Source organism: Hyperoodon ampullatus (genome assembly GCF_949752795.1).
Source record: "Hyperoodon ampullatus genome assembly, chromosome: 14".
In the NCBI taxonomy this organism is placed as follows: domain Eukaryota; kingdom Metazoa; phylum Chordata; class Mammalia; order Artiodactyla; family Ziphiidae; genus Hyperoodon; species Hyperoodon ampullatus.
The window spans coordinates 6,212,179-6,230,754 of record NC_136927.1 but is presented as its reverse complement, the minus strand read 5'-3'; the positions used below and the strand labels follow the sequence as shown (position 1 = coordinate 6,230,754).

Sequence of the window (18,576 nt, the reverse complement as noted above, 5' to 3'; positions counted from 1 at the left end):
AACCAAAGAAAAAAAACAGGATACTTTAAGTACAAAAAGAACTCGCCATCTTAGAAAATTCTGGGATTTTTTTTCAATTTTCTTTTTTCCAGAAAAAAAGTTCAGTTTTTTAAATTTTTCATCCTCTGAGTTTTGAATAATAATACCAGCTTCTCTTGCAAAGTTTACAAAATTATTTTCATTAAAAATGAAAACAAATCTAGGGCCAAAGCTTATTTAATAATTCACAATGAGCCAACTGCCAGGCTAAGGATCCACCACAGGATAGAGGATAGAAATGCCTGGGTCGGGGCTAAACCCATGAGGTCACCTCCCAGAGCTGCGGCTCAGGCCTGGCTCCCAGGTCAGCGAAACCAGGGATGGGACAGGAGACAAAGCATCCACCCTTTTTCTTTGTGACCAAGCCCAAGCCAAGTGCAAGCTGACGTGGTAAACTGAACAGAGAAAGGAGAGCTGTGGAAACAGCAGATGTGTTGTATTTACCCACAAGCCGTTCGACGTGGAAACAAACACACAACTCAGAACTGGAGCCAGCCCAGGCCGCTACTTGCCTTTAAGTTTGTGATTGTTGTTTTGCTTTTCTCCATTTGAATAATGAATTTGGCTTCCAAGTCCTTTTCCCTGCAACGCAAATAATTCAGTGTTGGTTAGGAGAGAAAAGACTGTTTTTGCAATTTTTGTTGTACTTACTTTTTACATATGGCGGTTTGTTTTTAAATGGCACATGAAGCACAATCTCTGATACCCCCGTCCGGAAACCTTACGAACATAAACACATGAGGACGCACAAAACAGATGCCACCATCAAAAACTTAAGACTGAAAATACTGTGTTGGCGAACCCTGGAAGAACTTCTACCTGTGAGCCAAAAGGAGTCTATGTGAAATGACAGAAACCAGGGACATTGTGTGACTCGGGAAAAGAGAAGCCCCACCCACCTGGTACAGAAGAAAGTCACGGTATCCCTCCATCCAGGATGAGAACTAAGAAGAAACAGGAGTAGTGCTCACAACCAGGTGCTGCTTCTAGATGCAGCCAGGGCACTGCCCCCTCCCCCCCCACCTTCTTTCTATACCCATCCAGAAAGTGTAATTCCTAGAAGACACCAGAACAGGAAGTTAAGAGAAATCCTAAAAAGTACAGTTCTCTGAAAGAAACCAGACTACACCCACGCAATGGAGTGGGATGTCCCTGTCAAAGGAATGAGGAAGGTCTCTATGTACTGCTGTGGACGGAGGCCAGGGTTCGTTAAGTGGGAGAGGTGAGGTGGAGAAAAGTATACACGGGATGCTACCACTTGTATTTAAAGATAAAAAGGATAGCATATTTATTTTTCGAAAAGTTACCTATGGAGAAAGAAGATGAAGTGGAAGAGAGGGAGAGACGCTAGATTTCTAGAAAAACACCTTGATCTATATAGATCATCTTTAGAATGATGAAAATAATTTACACAAAAATAAAACAAAATTATTTTTATTAAATAACCTAAAACACAAAAGTAAGTTGAAGTAAATGAACCTGTGTGCCACATGGTGAGAAAAGACCTCATGTGCTAATTCCTTAGGCAGGGGGAATCTAGCCTAAGGAGAAAAAGAACTACTGAGCAAAGATATTGTGGGTTCAGGAATCATATTTTCAGTGATAACTGTAGTTATCCTGGGATTTCTGTTTGTGTATTGTGGGATAATACATGAGTAATTATGTTGCTGCCGCTGAGGACCAAGGATTTTGGTTGAAAGGAGATACAAACATTAGATTTGTTAAAAAGAAACTATAGGGCTTCCCTGGTGGCGCAGTGGTTGAGAGGGTCCGGGAAGATCCCACATGCCACGGAGCGGCTGGGCCCGTGAGCCATAGCCGTTGAGCCTGTGCGTCCAGAGCCTGTGCTCCGCAACGGGAGAGGCCACAACAGTGAGAGGCCCGCGTACCGCAAAAAAATAAATAAATAAATAAAAATAAACGAAACTATAGGGCCAAAATGCAGTCACTGATGCTAAGCCCCACCAAGATTTAATACCTTACTTAATGTGGTTTCAGCCTCTCCCAGGAGTAAATCTTGAACCAATCAGCCTGGAATTTCCTGGTCTACACTAATATGGTAACCTGCCTGGTAAGACCCCCCTGCTGTCCCCAAGGGAAGCTGACTTTGCCTGAAATAATCCACTTTTTTAACTTCCTTATCACATCCTCCTTCTGCCTGTAAAAGCCTTCCATTTTGTACAGCTCCTGGCAGGGCCTTTCAGCTTGCTAGGTGGGATGCTGTCAGATTCATGAATCACTGAATAAAGCCAATTAGATGTTCAAATTCACTCAGCTGAATTTTTCTTTCACAGATTGATGAGGCTAGGTAAAACCTCTTAGTCCTGAATCTAAGTGGGAAATGCCAACATGAACTTTATCTGAAATTGAAAAAAAAAGTACTCCCTAGCTTTGTCCTCTGAAAAGGCCTTGAATCTTATGGCCAAATTATAGTATCTAAATACCATTTTCCACTAAGGTAAGCCAGGGCTCATGGAGAGAGCCTCAATCCAAATATACAGGCGGACCTTGGACACACTGCAGGTTCGGTCCAGACCACGGCAATAAAGCGAATATCACAACACAATGAGTCACACGAATTCTGTTGTTTCTCAGAGCATATCAAAGTTATGTTTAAAATGTTCAATAGCATTATGCCTAAAAAAACAAGGTACATACCTTAATTTAAAAATACTTTATTGCTAAAAACTGCTAACCATCATCTGAGCCTTCAGCAAGAGGTAATCTTTCTGCTGGTGGAGGGTCTTGCCTCAATGTTGATGGCTGCTGACTGGAGTGGCTATGGCAATTTCTTAATATAAGACAACAGTGAAGTTTACCTTGCCAATTGACTCTTCCTTTCCTGAACAACTTCTCTGTAGCATGCAATGCTATTTGATAGTATTTAAACCACAGACTCAAATTGGAGTCAATCCTCTCAGACCCTGCTTTATGAACCAAGTTTATGTCATATTCTAAGTCCTTTGTTGTCATTTCAACAGTCTTCATAGCATCCTCACCAGGAGTAGATTCCACCTCAAGGAACCACTGTCTTTGCTCATCCATAAGAAGCAACTCCTCGTCCATTAAAGTTTTGTCATGAGATTGCAGCAATTCAGTCACATCTTTAGGCTCCACTTCTAGTTCCCTTGCTATTTCCACCACATCTGCAGTTATTTCCTTCATTGAAGTCTTGAACCCCTCAAAGTCATCCATGAGGGTTGGAATCAACTTCTTCCAAACACTTGCTAATGTTGGTATTTTGACTTCTTCCCATGAATCATGAATGTTCTTAACGGCATCTAGAATGCTGAATCCTTTCCAGCAGGTTTTCAATTTACGTTGCCCAGATCCATCAGAGGAATCACTAGCTGTAGCAACCATAGCCTTATGAAACATATTCCTTAAAGAATAAGACTTGAAAGTCAAAATTACTCCTTGATCCATGGGTTGCAGAATGGATACTGTGTTAGCAGACATGAAAACAACATTCATCTCATTGTCCATCTCCATCAGACCTCTTGGGTGACCAGGTGCATTGTCAATGAGCAGTAACACTTTGAAAGGAATCTTTTTTTTTTTTTTTTTTGAGACAGTCTCAACAGTGGGCTTAAAATATTTAGTAAACTACATTGTAAAGAGATGTGCTGTCATCCAGGTTTTGTTGTTCCATTTATAGAGCACAGGCAGAGTAGACTGAGCATAATTTTTAAGGGTCCTAAGGATTTTGGAATGGTAAATGAGTATTGGCTTTAAATTAAAGTCACCCACTGCATTAGCCCCTAATGGCAGTCCTAGGTGGCATCTTCTTCCAACAGAAGGCTGTTGCGTCAACATTGCTTATCTGTTGTTTACTGTAGCCACCTTCGTAAATGATCTTAACTAGGTCTTAACTAGATCTGGATAATGTGCTGCAGCTTCTACGTCAGCACTTTGCACTTTGATGTCACAGAGACGGCTTCTTTCCTTAACCTCATGATACAACCTCTGCTGGCTTCAAACTTTTCTTCTGCAGCTTCCTCACCTCTCTCAGCCTTCACAGAATTGAAGAAAGTTAGGGCCTTGCCCTGGATCAGGCTGTGGCGTAAGGGAATGTTGTGGCTGGTTTGATCTTCTATCCAAACCACTCCAACTTTCTCCATGTGAGGAATAAAGCTGTTCCGCTTTCTTACTCACGTGTTCACTGGAGCAGCACTTTCCACTTCCTTCAAGAACTTGTCCTTTGCCTTCACAACTTGGCTAACTGCTTGGCACAGAGGCCTAGCTTTCAGCTTATCTTGGCTTTTGACATGCCTTCCCCACTAAGCTTAATCATGTCTAGCTTTTGATTTAAAGTGAGGGACGTGTAGACTCTTCCTTTCACTTGAACACTCAGAGGCCACTGTAGGATTATTAAGTGGCTGACTTTCGATATTATTGTGTCTCAGGGAAGAAAAGAGGCCCAGACATATCATTTCCCTACCCAGCTTGTTCAATAGCAACGACAATAAACTACAGGGAATATAAAGGTGGAAGCAGAACATATAGATTAAAAAAAGTCTAGAGGGCTTCCCTGGTGGCGCAGTGGTTGAGAGTCCGCCTGCCGATGCAGGGGACACAGGTTCGTGCCCCGGTCCGGGAAGATCCCACATGCCACGGAGCGGCTGGGCCCGTGAGCCATGGCTGCTGAGCCTGCGCGTCCGGAGCCTGTGCTCCGCAGCGGGAGAGGCCACAACAGTGAGAGGCCCGTGTACCACAAAAAAAAAAAAAAAGAGTCTAGAGATATATCAACCGACTGGATCTCAGTTCACATAGAAGAACATTTTTAGAAATAGTAAGACATGTAGGGAAATGTTAACACTGACTAGATATGTGATGATACTAAGGAATTATTATTTTAGGTGTGATAATAGTATCATGATGAGTTTTAAAAGGCCTTAACCTTTTAGAGACATACTGAAATATTTACAAAAGAAATGATGCCTGGGATTTATCTGAAAATAATCTGGGGTGGGGGGCGGGGGAGGAGAGGCAGGGCCACCTCAGGATGAACAGAGACAGAACAAACACCAGCCAGAACAATGAAGCCCAAAGAGTATGTTGCAGTAAACACCATTCAAGCGCGACAGTGGATCCCCATGGCTTGGCTTCACTTTTCCAAGCCAGTTTGAGGAAGTACAGGGCTGGGCGAACAGAACACTGGCTTGGAGACAAATAAATGAAATCCCTCCTGCGTGCGTGCAGCCTCCAGTCCACCCTGCAGGTCTTGGGCGGCTCCACTGTGGACCCAAAAGTGAGAACTGCCTCAGGGACACCCCGTGTTCACGACGCTGGAAAACAAACAGTTGACCCAATCACCCGGCTCCACCGCACTCAACTTCCAAAGTGCGCTCCGCCCAGCGAGAGAGCCACGCAGATTCGTTTTGTTAATGCCACAGATGCCACATCCCGGTCCCTCCCGCTGCCACCGGGGTCATCTCTCAGTCACTCATCAACCTACTGTGTCTAGATCTTTCACTTTAGAACCACCAGTATTATCAACAAATACCTGCTGGGAGCACAAAACCATCCGGGGGTGGGGGGGAATCTCAGAGGACTAGACGTGACCACGATGGGTGCTCACACCCCGCCTGCCAGTTCTTACTTACAAAGCACGAAGGAATGCAGGTCATACCATGCCCACCCCACGCCCACCCCCTCTCGTGGGAAGCCAGAGGGTAAGGAATTCCAGGCTCGGAGCCTTACACCTTAGGAACAGCAAAGTTTAAAGGACCCTCCCCAGGATCATTTATCCCAACCTGTAGGTAACCAAGATAGTACTTGCCTAGTTTTAAATTAACATCTGCTCTATACAAATACCAGGGAAGATACTGACTGAAAGGCCATTATGTAGCATGAGCTTCTTTTTTATCAGCCACTTCCGAAATCAAAACTGAAGATTCTCCAATAAAATTAAAAAACAAAAAAAAACAACTGGAAATGCTCGGTGGGTTTCAACGGGTCCACAACCTTGAAATGGCAGAGGCTGGGGTGTGGTGGGGAGGGGGAGGGGCAGCCTCACTTTTCCGAGGGACCACAGTTCCCTCAGCTTCTCAAAGAGCTCTGAGCCCCCAAAAGACGGGCACCCCAGCTCCGACCCGTTATTCAAAGTGCAGCCCAGGCACCAGCAGCCCCCAGAGCTCGAGGGATCATGGGCCCCCTGCGGACCCACCGAATGGAACCCGCTTATGACAGGAGCCCAGAAGGACCCCGACAACCCCTGATGCCGGGAAGCACGGCTCGGATGCTATCTGAACATGACGGAGTCGTAACCGGTCTCACAGTTACTCTCACGAAACAAACTCCACCACACGTGATCTAGTTCGTACGCTGGGAACCGCACTTTGTACCTTGACCTTTAAGTCTTATTTGTAAAATCACATGACAGAACTGGATATAACCCCAGTCAGCTGACACTGTCTCGACTCTTTGCTCCGAGCTGTATGGTGGCTTCTGACCAAGAGCAGTAAGTGCCTAACAGGGTGCTTTGTGACCGCCTGGAGGGGTGGGATAGGGAGGATGGGAGGGAGGGAGACGCAAGAGAGAAGGGATATGGGAACAGATGTATACGTATAGCTGATTCACTTTGTTATAAAGCAGAAACTAACACACCATTGTGAAGCAATTATACTCCAATAAAGTTGTAAAAAAAATAAATAAATAAGTGCCTAACATCATCAGACCTAGGGACTCATCTGAGTGTCGTGACACCCAGGCTCCCTCATCCTGAGCACCCGGCCAAGCTTCCAGCCCTTCCTGTACCCAGATGGTTTTCCAACATCAGTGTGGCGCTGCTGCCAACGGCTTGAAATCATTCTAAGTGACAATCACAGGCCATCAAGATTCATACGGAAGCCATCTGTTCCGGAAAGGGAAGTTCACGCGTAACCATTTCCTAGACTCCTTCCTTCTTAAGCATAAACACGAAAACTGTAAGAAAAAGACGGATCTTTACTCTGAAAATAATCTCTAAGTATAGTGTTATAAATACAAGGAAGCTAGCTAGAGATTTAGCCATAGACAGCAAATCTCACTCTAGTTACTGCAAATACTTATGGAAAAGCCAATGTAATCTCCATAAAGCGGTTATGATGGCTGGAGTTATTAAACATTGAAACGAACCCTTTGGTGCGTTCATCCCTGGCAGATTCCAGGAGGCCGTCAAGCTTCCAAGTATTTCAGAGATGGAAGAAAAGACAAAGGAGGCCCCAGGCTCCCTTTCCTTCCACACTCTGCCGACCTGTCCCGCTCGGGTCCCACGTCCACTGGAGGCCGACTTCTGCTCGTGGCCTTCTCTGCACCTCCAGGGCCTCTAACTATCATAGGTGACTTGAGGGTCCACGTGACACTCCCTCTGGTAGCCTTACCTCCTGTCCCCCGCTCCCCACCCAATGGCCAGTTACCCAGTCCCATCCAATCTACCGCCGGGCTACCGACCTTGGCCACCTCTCCCACTGTCCCAGGTCGGCCACCACCACCCCTCTGGAGTCTCTTTGCCTCCAGCCTTGTCCCCTCTCATCCACCCTCCACTCTGCTGTCAGAGGGATTCTTTCCAAATACACGTGGCACCGTGTGGCTCCCCGGCTTTACAGCGACTTCCACAGGCCACAGGGTGAAGCCCGACTCCCAGCGGTACCCCAAATGCCTTCTGACCGACCCAACCTAACCATTCCACACTATCCATGCCACCCTCCTCCCGCCAACGCTCACCCTGGCCTTCCTGAGCCTTCGTGGAGCCTCTGCCCCACCCCCGAGTCAGCTGACCAGCTCCTAGTTCACCCCCCAGACCGTGAACTTCTCAGGAGTAAGGACCAGGCCTACTAGGTTCACACCCCCAGGCCCGGGCCTTGGAGGTGCTCACAAAATGGCTGTTGAATGCGATGGACCAACTGACTACAGCGTTGAATGGATGCTCTCCCCACCAGCTGCTCTTTGCCAGGCGTATCCCCTCCTTAGGGCCACTGGCCCCGCTGACCCCCTCACCACCCTTGCTGCTGGCTCTCCCACCCAGGCCCTCGGGAGAGGCTTGTCCCAGGTCCAGGTCTGACTCACCCACCCTATAAACCTTCAGGAACGCCTACCCAGCTCATCCCACCCCCACGGGCTCCACCCCTGCTGGTGTCATCTCTCCAACTGGCCTAGAGGATGCCACTTCCTCTTCACCCCACAACCCGAGCCCTCCGGGCACAAAGGCAACGCTCACAACCGGTGCTCGCTCGGTGCTTTGTCTTCCAGTCTCTCAGCTGAAAACTGTGCAACACCAGGCACTGAGAGGTCTCCCAGTCCCAGGTAAATTTCCTCTGACATTTACGAAACATGGGAAATAAATCTTGACATTTTTCTCATACTGAGGAAAATAAATCATCCTAAAATATTATTCGAACACTGACTTGATAATAGAGCAAAATGAACTATGCCTCTGCCTGGCCACTTTGGTGAATTGGGTTTCTCAAGCGAAAAGTCAATTATGGTTCACTCATATAAATAAGTAATTTATTTGAAAGGTCTGGAAACTAGATCATAAGATGCTACAAATGAACCCGCTGGAGTAAGTATGCTGAGTTACAGATCAATACTGAGGGGGGAGGAGGGAAGGAGAAAGGAAAAGATGTAAGATATCCATCAAAGAAAGAGATGAATTATGTCAGCTCGCAGATATGAGGAGAAAGCTTATTAGAAAAATGTTATGTTAATTCAAACATTTTGAATATGTTTTTAAATTATTCAGCAATTCAGATTGATTCCATTCATGCAGCTGATGGTGTTTGGTCTCCCCATAATAAAACAGCTGGACTGGGTGACACTGAGATCCCCAAACTGGGCCACTAGCCTAGAAGATTATAATAAGAGTGGCTTATTCGCCCTGAGTTCCAAAGTGAACCAGCATCCCCAATTCACCTGAAAAGTTACATACTATGAACCAATATTTAACTGCCTTCATTTTGGTGGCAGAACACCCAAGAGGAAAAATTTTAAACTCTATTTTTAAAAAGAATGCATGGACATAACCTTCAAAAATTGTGAATCACTGTATTATGATATCACTTATATGTGGAATCTAAAAAAATGGTACAAATGAACTTATTTACAAAACAGAAATAGAGTCACAGATGTAGGAAACAAACTTATGGTTACCAAGGGGGGAAGGTGGGGATAAACTGGGAGACTGGGATTCACATATACACACTACTATATAAAAAAATAGATAACTAATAAGGACCTACTGTATAGCACAGGGAACTCTTCTAAATACTCTGCAATAACCTATATGGGAAAAGAATCTAAAAAAGAGTGGATACATGTATACGTATAACTGATTCACTTTGCTGTACACCTGAAACTAACACAACACTGTAAATCAACTGCACTCCAAAAAAAATTCTTTTTAATTGTGAATCACTATATTGTACACCCGTAACTTATATATTATTGTACATCAACTATACTTCAATTTAAAATTAAAATAGAAATACCAATTAATTAATATAATTAAATAAAAATAAAAAGAATGCATGACCTCCATGGGTACTACTACGGAAAGAAGTCCAAGGAACACTGTTAAGCGGGGGAAAGAATCAAGCATGCAGACGACGCCCAGTTTGCAGTCCAATAAGTAGATAAATAAAATGGAGAGAAATGCACATTTATGCTCTAGATGCACAGAACATCCCTGGACATTTCCGAAATGATACGTGGGAAGCTGTTCGCAGTGAAAGCTGGTCACCTCTGGAGGGTACGTAGGAGCAGGACCTCAGGGGATGAGAAAATGAACTTAAAACACTTCCCTGTGGAAACTATTTCAGGGTGATTCAATATTCCTTTGATTAAAATAAGTTAGTTAATTAGAAGGCAAAAAGCCCCTGACTTTAAGCGTTGGGTGGCTCCTTGGCGCCCTGGGGTGCGTCCGGGTCCTTACAGGGCTGGCTCACCGCCCCTCCCCTCCTGACTGTCCGGCCACACAAAGGACAGCTCACCTTGGCCACAGCTCCCCCGCCGTCGCCATCCACCGCCTAGATTTGCCTCCGCCCCTCCGCACCCTCTGCATGTCCACCAGGCTCCGTGGTGTCCACGTTCAACCCCGGACCAGATCCCCGCTCTTCGGGCAGCAGTCCTGCCCTCCAAACGCTCAGTGAGCTGCTCAGTTCCTCCACCCCATCCAAGGGCACTTCTCTTTTTCCCTTATTAGGGCTCCAGACAACATACAGGGAACCCAATTAAATGTGGATCTCAGATAAACGAGTAATGTTTTAGTACAACTGTATCCCAAATATTGCCTGAGACCCACTCAGACTTTACTTCGGCTTGCTAACTTGCCACCACTGTGCCCCGGGTGCACCCAGCGGGCTCTCCCACGTCGATACACGTGTACTTGCCTATCTCCCCCAAGCCCAGAGAGCGAGCAGCCTCAGCCCCCAGGGCAGTAGTGGATGCTCCATAAAGACGTGCAGCCTCGCCCGTGTCAAAGTGTGAAATCAAACTCAGGGCGGGCCACGCTCCTGCAACCCTCTCTCCCCGGGCTACTCCTCAGCCTTTCTGGCCGGTCCTCAACACTCAAAGATCTTGCTGACCTAGCTGCTGTCCATAAAAATCACAAAAGCAGCAGCTCGACTTTTGAGAAAAGCCCAAGGGTTTTTCTCCTGAAAGAAATCCAGGAGTGGCTTTTTCAGGCCATCGCCCTGACCGCATCTCGGAACACACCTCGCCACATAGTGCTCAGCTGGAGGTCAGCAGCACCATGACCTACATCCCGGCCAGGAGTCTGCACAGCCCTCCTCCGCTCCCCGGGGGCTGCTCCGCAGCCGAGCCAAGGGCAGCAGTGCCGTCACAGCCTCAGATGCCGGGAGCATCTCGGGCCAAGGGAAAGCCTCCGCTGACCCCTGCCACTGCGGGACGGAGCCATCAGGCTGTGCCTTCTATGATCTTCCCTGGCCTCCAGAGGGTGTAATAAACCCAAAAAATTAGGCAAACAGGCAACTGTTCCGGGCTGGGATCCCGGAGGAACAGACGCTCGGGGGGCAGCCTGGCATGCAGGGTGTTCATTAGGGTGTGCCCTCAGGGTCAGGCCCTGGGACAGGAGGAGAGGGCGGCAGGACAGGGCAGAGGGAGCAGCGAGCTGTGACCAGATCCGGGGCAGCCCTGGCTGACCCCACAGACTGTTCTGGAGCTACGGTGGCCCCTTCACACCCCCGCATTGTGCAGCCAGGGACCAGGACCACAGGCTGCCTGGGAAAGGGGCTAGGGCCCCTGAGGGGCTGACACTGAAGGCCCTGCAGACAGCACTCCAGAGGCCGGGCAAGAAGCCCTTCAGCAAAGGATGCTCTGGGCATCAAGCACGGGGTCCACCACCCCGAGTCCCCTTAAATCGATGCTGCAGAGGGTGCTGACGAGCAGCAGCTTCAACCATCCCCAACTCCCCAGCAGGGAGCGAGGAGCTGGGCTCCCAGGCCAGAAAGAAGGCAGACACCTGCTTTCAGTTTTCCGCTGACGGAAGGACAGCCCAACAATCAGAAGCGTCTCAATACAAACTGAGCTGCCCTGAGATGCACAGAATCATCACCGAGGAGGTTTAGCCCGAGGCCGACTGATCCCTATCCAGGATGCCGGAGGGGGAGACTGATGTATTCCTTCAGTCCACGAATATTAGTGAGACCGTCAAACGCCAAACAGCACTCTCTCTGCACAGGGATAAAGCAGTAAACAACACAGACAGAGTACTGTCTGGAGTCCTCATTTTAGTGAGGGGGTTAGAAAAAAATAAATACAAATACCATTTTATATACTGGTCAGTGCTGGGAAGAAATGAAAGGGTGTCAAGGGCTAGGACTGGGGGCAGAGGCAAGTCGTCGGAGAACACCTCTCCAAGGGGGCGGCGTGCGAGCCAAGGGCCAACCGGAGCGACGCAAAGATCTGGGAAGGGCACAGCAGGTGCAGAGGCCCCGGGGCAGGAGCCAGCCAGAGGCCTGGGGGAAGAGCAAGAAGGCCAGCGGGCCTGCAGGAGGGAGAGCGGGGAAGCAGGACGAGATCAGAACGGGGGCAAGGGTCGAACGATGCCAGGCCTCGCAGGGGCTGAGATGCGACAGGAAGCCACAGGCACGGAAGGCTGTGTGCACGGCGGTGGCAAAATGCTTCTGTATTTTTAAATGATCCCTCCAGCTGCTGCTCAGACTGTGGAGGCGGGAGGGTAGGGCAAGGAGACCAGTCAGGAGGCTAATACAGGCCACATGGGCGATGCTGGACCAGGGATGAGAGCAGAGACGCATCCAAAGACAACTCGGCCAGATCTGGGTTCCCGAGCCCTGCCGAGCAACAGAATAATCTGAAGAGCCCAACCCAGACCTCCCAAAAGAGAATCTCCAGGATGGGGACCAGGCATCTGTATTTGACCTCCTGGGAGACACTGACGACCACGCTGGTGTGGGAGCTGCTAGCCTCGTTACCCAGTGACGCCCTCCTCAACTCTGAGAAGCTGGGATTCTAAAGAGTGTGGAAGCCTAACTGCCTCTCGGCTCCTTCTGAGACGCGATTTGCTCAGGGGTCTCATCCCTTCCTCTGAATCCCCAGTTCCAGAATAAAAATCCAGCGCAGGGCTGTGCCTTCTGCTGGGTCCAGCTGGGGCCTCTCTTCTGAAGTCTACAACACCAAGAGAGAGAGAGCAGGTAGCAAAAGAGCGTGAAAACTTCTGATTCAACTTGCAGTAAAAAAGAAAGAAGGGGGCTTCCCTGGTGGCGCAGTGGTTGAGAGTCCGCCTGCCGATGCAGGGGACACGGGTTCGTGCCCCAGTCCGGGAAGATCCCACATGCCGTGGAGCGGCTGGGCCCGTGAGCCATGGCTGCTGAGCCTGCGCGTCCGGAGCCTGTGCTCCGCAACGGGAGAGGCCACAACAGTGAGAGGCCCGCGTACCGCAAAAAAAAAGGGAAGGGAAAATAATATGTGCATACACCGAGTAACTATTTTCCCAATTCCCCTAAAGAAGGCACATAACTAGTAGCATTCTAGAAGCACAGGAGCAAAGTTAATTCATGGCATATAATGAATGCCTTACTCCGGGCACTGCACTTAATTCTGTCATGGAACCCTGGTCCCAGTTAGGAAAAGCTGGAAGATAGCTCAAGAATTTCATACATTACAAAACTCAAGCCCCAAACCATGAAGGACTAAATTTTGCTTGAGACTGAAGATGACAATGACACTTTCACAGGGAATTTTGGACACGCTGCAGGGGGAGCACCTGGGGCCCAGATGCTGAAGGCGAGAGGAGGCTCAGGGAAATGGCGTTGACAAGAAGTGGGCTCAGGAGACCCCACCACCTGGTCTCAGCCAGAGAGAAACCGAGGCCCTGGAGGTTAAGTGACCGGCTCAAAGTTGCTCCTATAGTCAGCGCTGGGAAAGGCTGGAGGAATTAAGCCACAGAGAACCACCGAGGGCACGCTAGCACCCCTAACCTGATTTCAGCTACGTCCTCCTGAAGGTAGGAGCACGGGATCCCAGTGGGCTAGGTCAGCACGTTTAAGGGGTTCATGGGAAGATCAGTCTAAACAGGTGCAAGTCACCAACTGCACCAGGCGCCTGATGGGGGAGCGCAAGAAGCCCATCCAGCCTCAGCTCCTCACACACGTGTCAACCAAGCTCCCTGCCACCTTCCAAACTAGGCCTTCTGCCAGGACACACAAAGATCCCCCCCGCTGGTCCCTCTGCCTGGAAGGTACTTTTCTCCTCCATCTCACTTATCCTTCAAAACACTTATAGATGTCTCCTCCTCCAGGAGGCCCTCCCAGAACAAGCCCCAGCCAATATCTTCTGTGTGATGGCCCATCACTCACCACATCTGCTGTGTGACAGCCCATGACACAACACAACACACCTGAGGTGCGATAGCCCGTCACTCACCACAGCAGTTTCCACTTTCTACCCATTTACTGCTGGGCCACTACATTTTGTCTTCCCCACCAGTCTGGATGCTTCCTGAAGGCAGAGATAATGCCCTGCTTTTGATACATCCCACAGTATGTAGACTGTCTTTATGTACAGCAAGCACTTGGATGAATAAATGAACGAATGAATGAGTAAGCAAAGGAAAGAATGAAACACATGAACTGAAAACAAGACAGTTTTCTTAAACTCAAGCACTAAAGTGAAGGAAATGCTTCCAAGTTTACTACGTTTTCAATTTTTAAATGCAGATGAGTTTTGCCCCATAAGTACCGGTTCACTTGGCAGATGTTAACTCCAAAGGCAGACACGAAGCTCACTCTCCCCGCAGACCCACAGCTGTGACTCTGACTCCAAGACCAAGGCATGGGGACCTTCTGTCTCTTTTGAGTCACAGGAAAGAGGAAAAACAAGGATGTGCACGTGGCCAAACTTCTTCAATGTGCTTCTCCAAACACACAAGCAACATATTCATAAACAAAAAGTGGACGTTTAAAAGAGGTGGTGTAATAGAATATTGAGAACATAAGAACATCTATTAATACTTCTTTTGTTTTCCTGTGTTCAGACATTAAATCAACTATTGAATGCCCAAAGACATCCTAGTTTAGTGCTGCAGCCCCATGAAATACAAAGTTCTCTCTATTCTTTACCCACACCATCACTACGATGCTCCTTTCAGATTTATCTCTATTTTAGAAAAATGTTCTCAGTGGCAGCTTTTGAAAAAAAAAAAAAATACAATAGCTGGCCTGTAAAGAACCAGAAGACTGATTCCTTTTACAACATTGCCAGCTAAGTATACCAGATAGAAAGGTGTGCTGTGAAATACTAAATTGCAGGATATTTTCTCTAGAAGACTTCACTTGGAGTCAGAGTGGGATAAGATGCAATCTTGGTCTCGAGTAGCATTTCCACCAAGCCCTGCATCTGGTGTTGCCCAGCAGAGTGGGTTAATCATTGTGGGGGGCCCATTAGGCTTCGGGGAGCTGGGTGCAAATCCTGGTTCTTAGTAGCTCTGTGACTTCTGCACTTCATTTAACTTTGCTGAGCCTTTGTTTCCTCCTCACCTGTAAAAGTACTGAGCTTCCCTCGCATATAATTTTTTGCTGGAAGATGTGACAGAGGAAAGCAGGCCCCACAAGGCCAGGCACCAGCAGACCACCAATGTGCTCTTTCATTTCTACCACAAATCCAAGATCCATCCATTTATTCAACAAACGTTCACTGTGCCTCTCCTGCCCTCTGGGAACTTACATTCTGGTGGAACGATTCATTTGAACAAAACCTTTGCATTCCTTTCCCAAAAGAGATGGAAATGGAGGAAATCCAGAAAATATATTTTGCCAAATTTTCTAGCCAGATCTCACAAAAATGAGGAACCACCATATAGCTGATCTTCGTAAATTTTGTTTATAAAATGCTTATCTTCATCCACACAATCCGGAGGCCACAGTTCATAAAAAAGACGAGAATATCGGAAACACCAAAATTCTTTCACTTATTTTTAAATACCTGTGAATTAGGTCTAGTTATTCTGACTTAATCCACACTGACTGTCTGACCTGAAGACGTGACACACGCTGTCCTTCCCGCACCGTGGCCAGCAGCTCCATCCCGGTCCCCCTCGGCAAGCGGGCAATGCTCATTCATATATTAAATTAATGGGAGCAACAGCGGCCAGAGGCAGAACTAGGTCAGTGGACAAACACACACGTCTCCCCTTTACGCGGCGCTCTGCGGATGCAGAGATATATGATCACAGTTCTTTCCCCTCAACAGCCCACGATCACCCACCGTGGGTGAGAGCAAACAGGCCGTAAAACCAAAGCCAGCTTGGGGGTGGGGTGAGTGGCAGGGAGGCCGGACCAAGGAGACGGGGCTTCAGTTGGCATCGTAAGTGAAACAAAGTCGGCCCAGAAAAGAGGCCCAATCGTTACCTCAACAACACCCACGTTTTTATACTGGGAGAGAGGACACAGGGCGCCAGAAAGCTTCACCTGCAAGACATCAGGGCATCAACAGAAGAGCAGGCTGACCTTACGGGGGCGTCCGGTCCCTGGAGCACATCTAGTCAATCACCTCCCAGCAAGGCCTCCCGCCCCAGGGCTCTCGAGCCGCTGATGCCCAGCTGCACCCCATATTCATTAAATCCGACTCTCCGGGGTGGTAAGCCTCAGCTTGAAACGGAGGCCCGTGTCCCAACCTTCTGCTGAATGTTTCAGAGGGACAAGCTGGGGCTCACCCATACTCAGATATCACCACCAAAGCCTGAAAAGGAGAACAAACCATAACCTGGACCTGTGAGAAACAAGGTGAGAGAGAGGGAAACAGACCAAGCAGGCCACCAAAACCCCAAGCAAAGGAGAAAACGCCCCCGCGTGCGCAGGCAGCGTGCTCAGAGCTGCAGCTGAGGTTCGGGTCCGAAGAGCCGGGCTGAGGTTCTGGATCTGTAACCGACCAACCCTTTAAGGACCACTAGACCTGTCCACCCATCCCCAAACCTGCCTTCGAGGGAGTGCCAGGTTCAGAGGGCAGACCCCACGTCCGTGGCGGACAACTAAGCCTCGCAGGCACAGACGCTGTCCTTACTCAGTGCCCCCGGCAGAGCCCACAGAAGCTCCCTGCCGAGCCACATCTCCCAGGGGCGCCCACCTCCACGTCCCCTCTTTTCTGATCTACGTGGCAACCAGGAGAGGACCAGCATCTCTAAGCACTCAGTGAAATTCACAGATGCTTATGGCGCAACAGTGGGACGAGCAAAGGACACTCAAAGATAACACCTCCCCAAACAGAAACGGACAACGCTGACACTGCAGGGCGGTGGGAAGGGGAAATGTGTAAAGTGAACAACAGTCTTAAACGAAACAAGGAAAGGAGGAAGATTTTTTTTTTCGCGGTACGCGGGCCTCTCATTGCCTCTCCCGTTGCGGAGCACAGGCTCCGGACGCGCAGGCTCAGCGGCCATGGCTCACGGGCCCAGCCGCTCCGCGGCATGTGGGATCTTCCCGGACCGGGGCACGAACCCGTGTCCCCTGCATCGGCAGGCGGACTCTTAACCACTGCACCACCAGGGAAGCCCCAGGAGGAGGATTTTTAAACCTCCATTATAAACCAGAAGTTTTACAATGGCATCCCAGGGTGAGGACTGGTACACGCCATGTTCTAAAACACCTATCGGGGGAGGGATAAATTAGGAGTCTGGGATTAACAGACACACACTACCATACATAAAATAGGTAAACAACAAGGACTTACTGTATAGCACAGGGAACTATATTTGATATCGTGTAATAACCTATAATGGAAAGAATCTGAAAAAGAATATAGATCTATATATATAACGGAATCACTTAGCTGTGCACCTGAAACTAACACAACATTGTAAATCAACTATACTTCATAAAAAAGTATAAAAATAAATACATCTTTAATTCATTGTATTTTTAAAATCCGAAGGTTTTACATACAAACCTGGGTTTCCGACTTCTCTGGAAGCACCCACAGGAGAGCAAGGCCTGCTCCCCGCAGGGTCCGGCCAGCCCGCTCCTCGCCTGGCTCCCCAAACCTGGGAGCCAAGACACCCTCAGCCCCCCACCTCCCCCCAACCCAGGAAACCCAGAGACTTCACAGAAGGGACTGTGCCTCTAACAGCAAAATCCTTTTTATAAATTACGGACTGGCGGGCTTCCCTGGTGGCGCAATGGTTAAGAGTCCGCCTGCCGATGCAGGGGACACGGGTTCGTGCCCCGGTCTGGGAAGATCCCACATGCCGCGGAGCGGCTGGGCCCGTGAGCCATGGCCGCTGAGCCTGCGCGTCCGGAGCCTGTGCTCCGCAACGGGAGAGGCCACAACAGTGAGAGGCCCGCGTACCGAAAAAAAAAAAAAAAAAAAAAAAATTACGAACTGGCGGCAAATTTAAAGGATCTGATCGTGGTTTCTCAAACTTCACGCACTTTGTGCTGGATTTCATTACCTCCCCCAACCCATGGTGCCTGGACAGGGAACAGAGCCATGGAAATGCTGGCAGAGGCCTCGAAACTAATCAAGCTGACTTTTAACAACATATGATTTCACTCGGCCAGGAGCAAACAGGTTTGATTTGTTCAGGTATTGAGGATTTCTTAAAGAAACCACCAGCGAGGGGCTTTCTCTCTCATCTCCTTCTGTCTTTCCAGTGTGGGCTGCACCCTCCTTAATTCTCACGGCTCCTCGACAGTATCTTCACCCCTGCGTGAACTCAAGACACCTTTGGAAGAATGAAGCTGCCCTTTCCCGGAGCTGTAATGCCCGTGTAGCATTCTAACGTTCTTAATTCGAGAACTCATCCCAGGTGCCTTGAAACTGAATACTCTACCACAATTTACAGGCAGAAATAAGAGCCATCACCTCATCATCAAGCCAGAAGGGTCTGAGGTAAGAAAGCCCTCTGATACCCCCAGGCTTTTTGCAGTAAAACAGAGACAGAGAGCAAAACAGGTCTGGCCTCATCTCTGTGGCTGGCTGAGCAGGGAGTCCACGCACAATAAAGCAGGCCCCTCCTACGACAGCCACCCTGGGCAGAGGAGGTCTCAGGTTGCACCTGGCCAAGACCTACACCTCTAGTTTGGA

General features: G+C 48.6%; 1 protein-coding gene across 3 annotated transcripts in view; it reads right to left on the bottom strand.

The window, feature by feature from the left end:
• Window positions 1–18,576, bottom strand: part of KIF16B (kinesin family member 16B) — a gene marked incomplete at both ends in the record, with an annotated part of 294,678 nt that overhangs the window by 256,973 nt on the left and 19,129 nt on the right. For all 3 annotated transcript variants that reach the window (XM_079719488.1, XM_079719489.1, XM_079719490.1), the window contains one exon: window positions 552–621. In XM_079719488.1, the coding sequence (XP_079575614.1) occupies window positions 552–621 (70 nt within the window). The remainder of the gene's footprint in view (window positions 1–551; window positions 622–18,576) is intronic.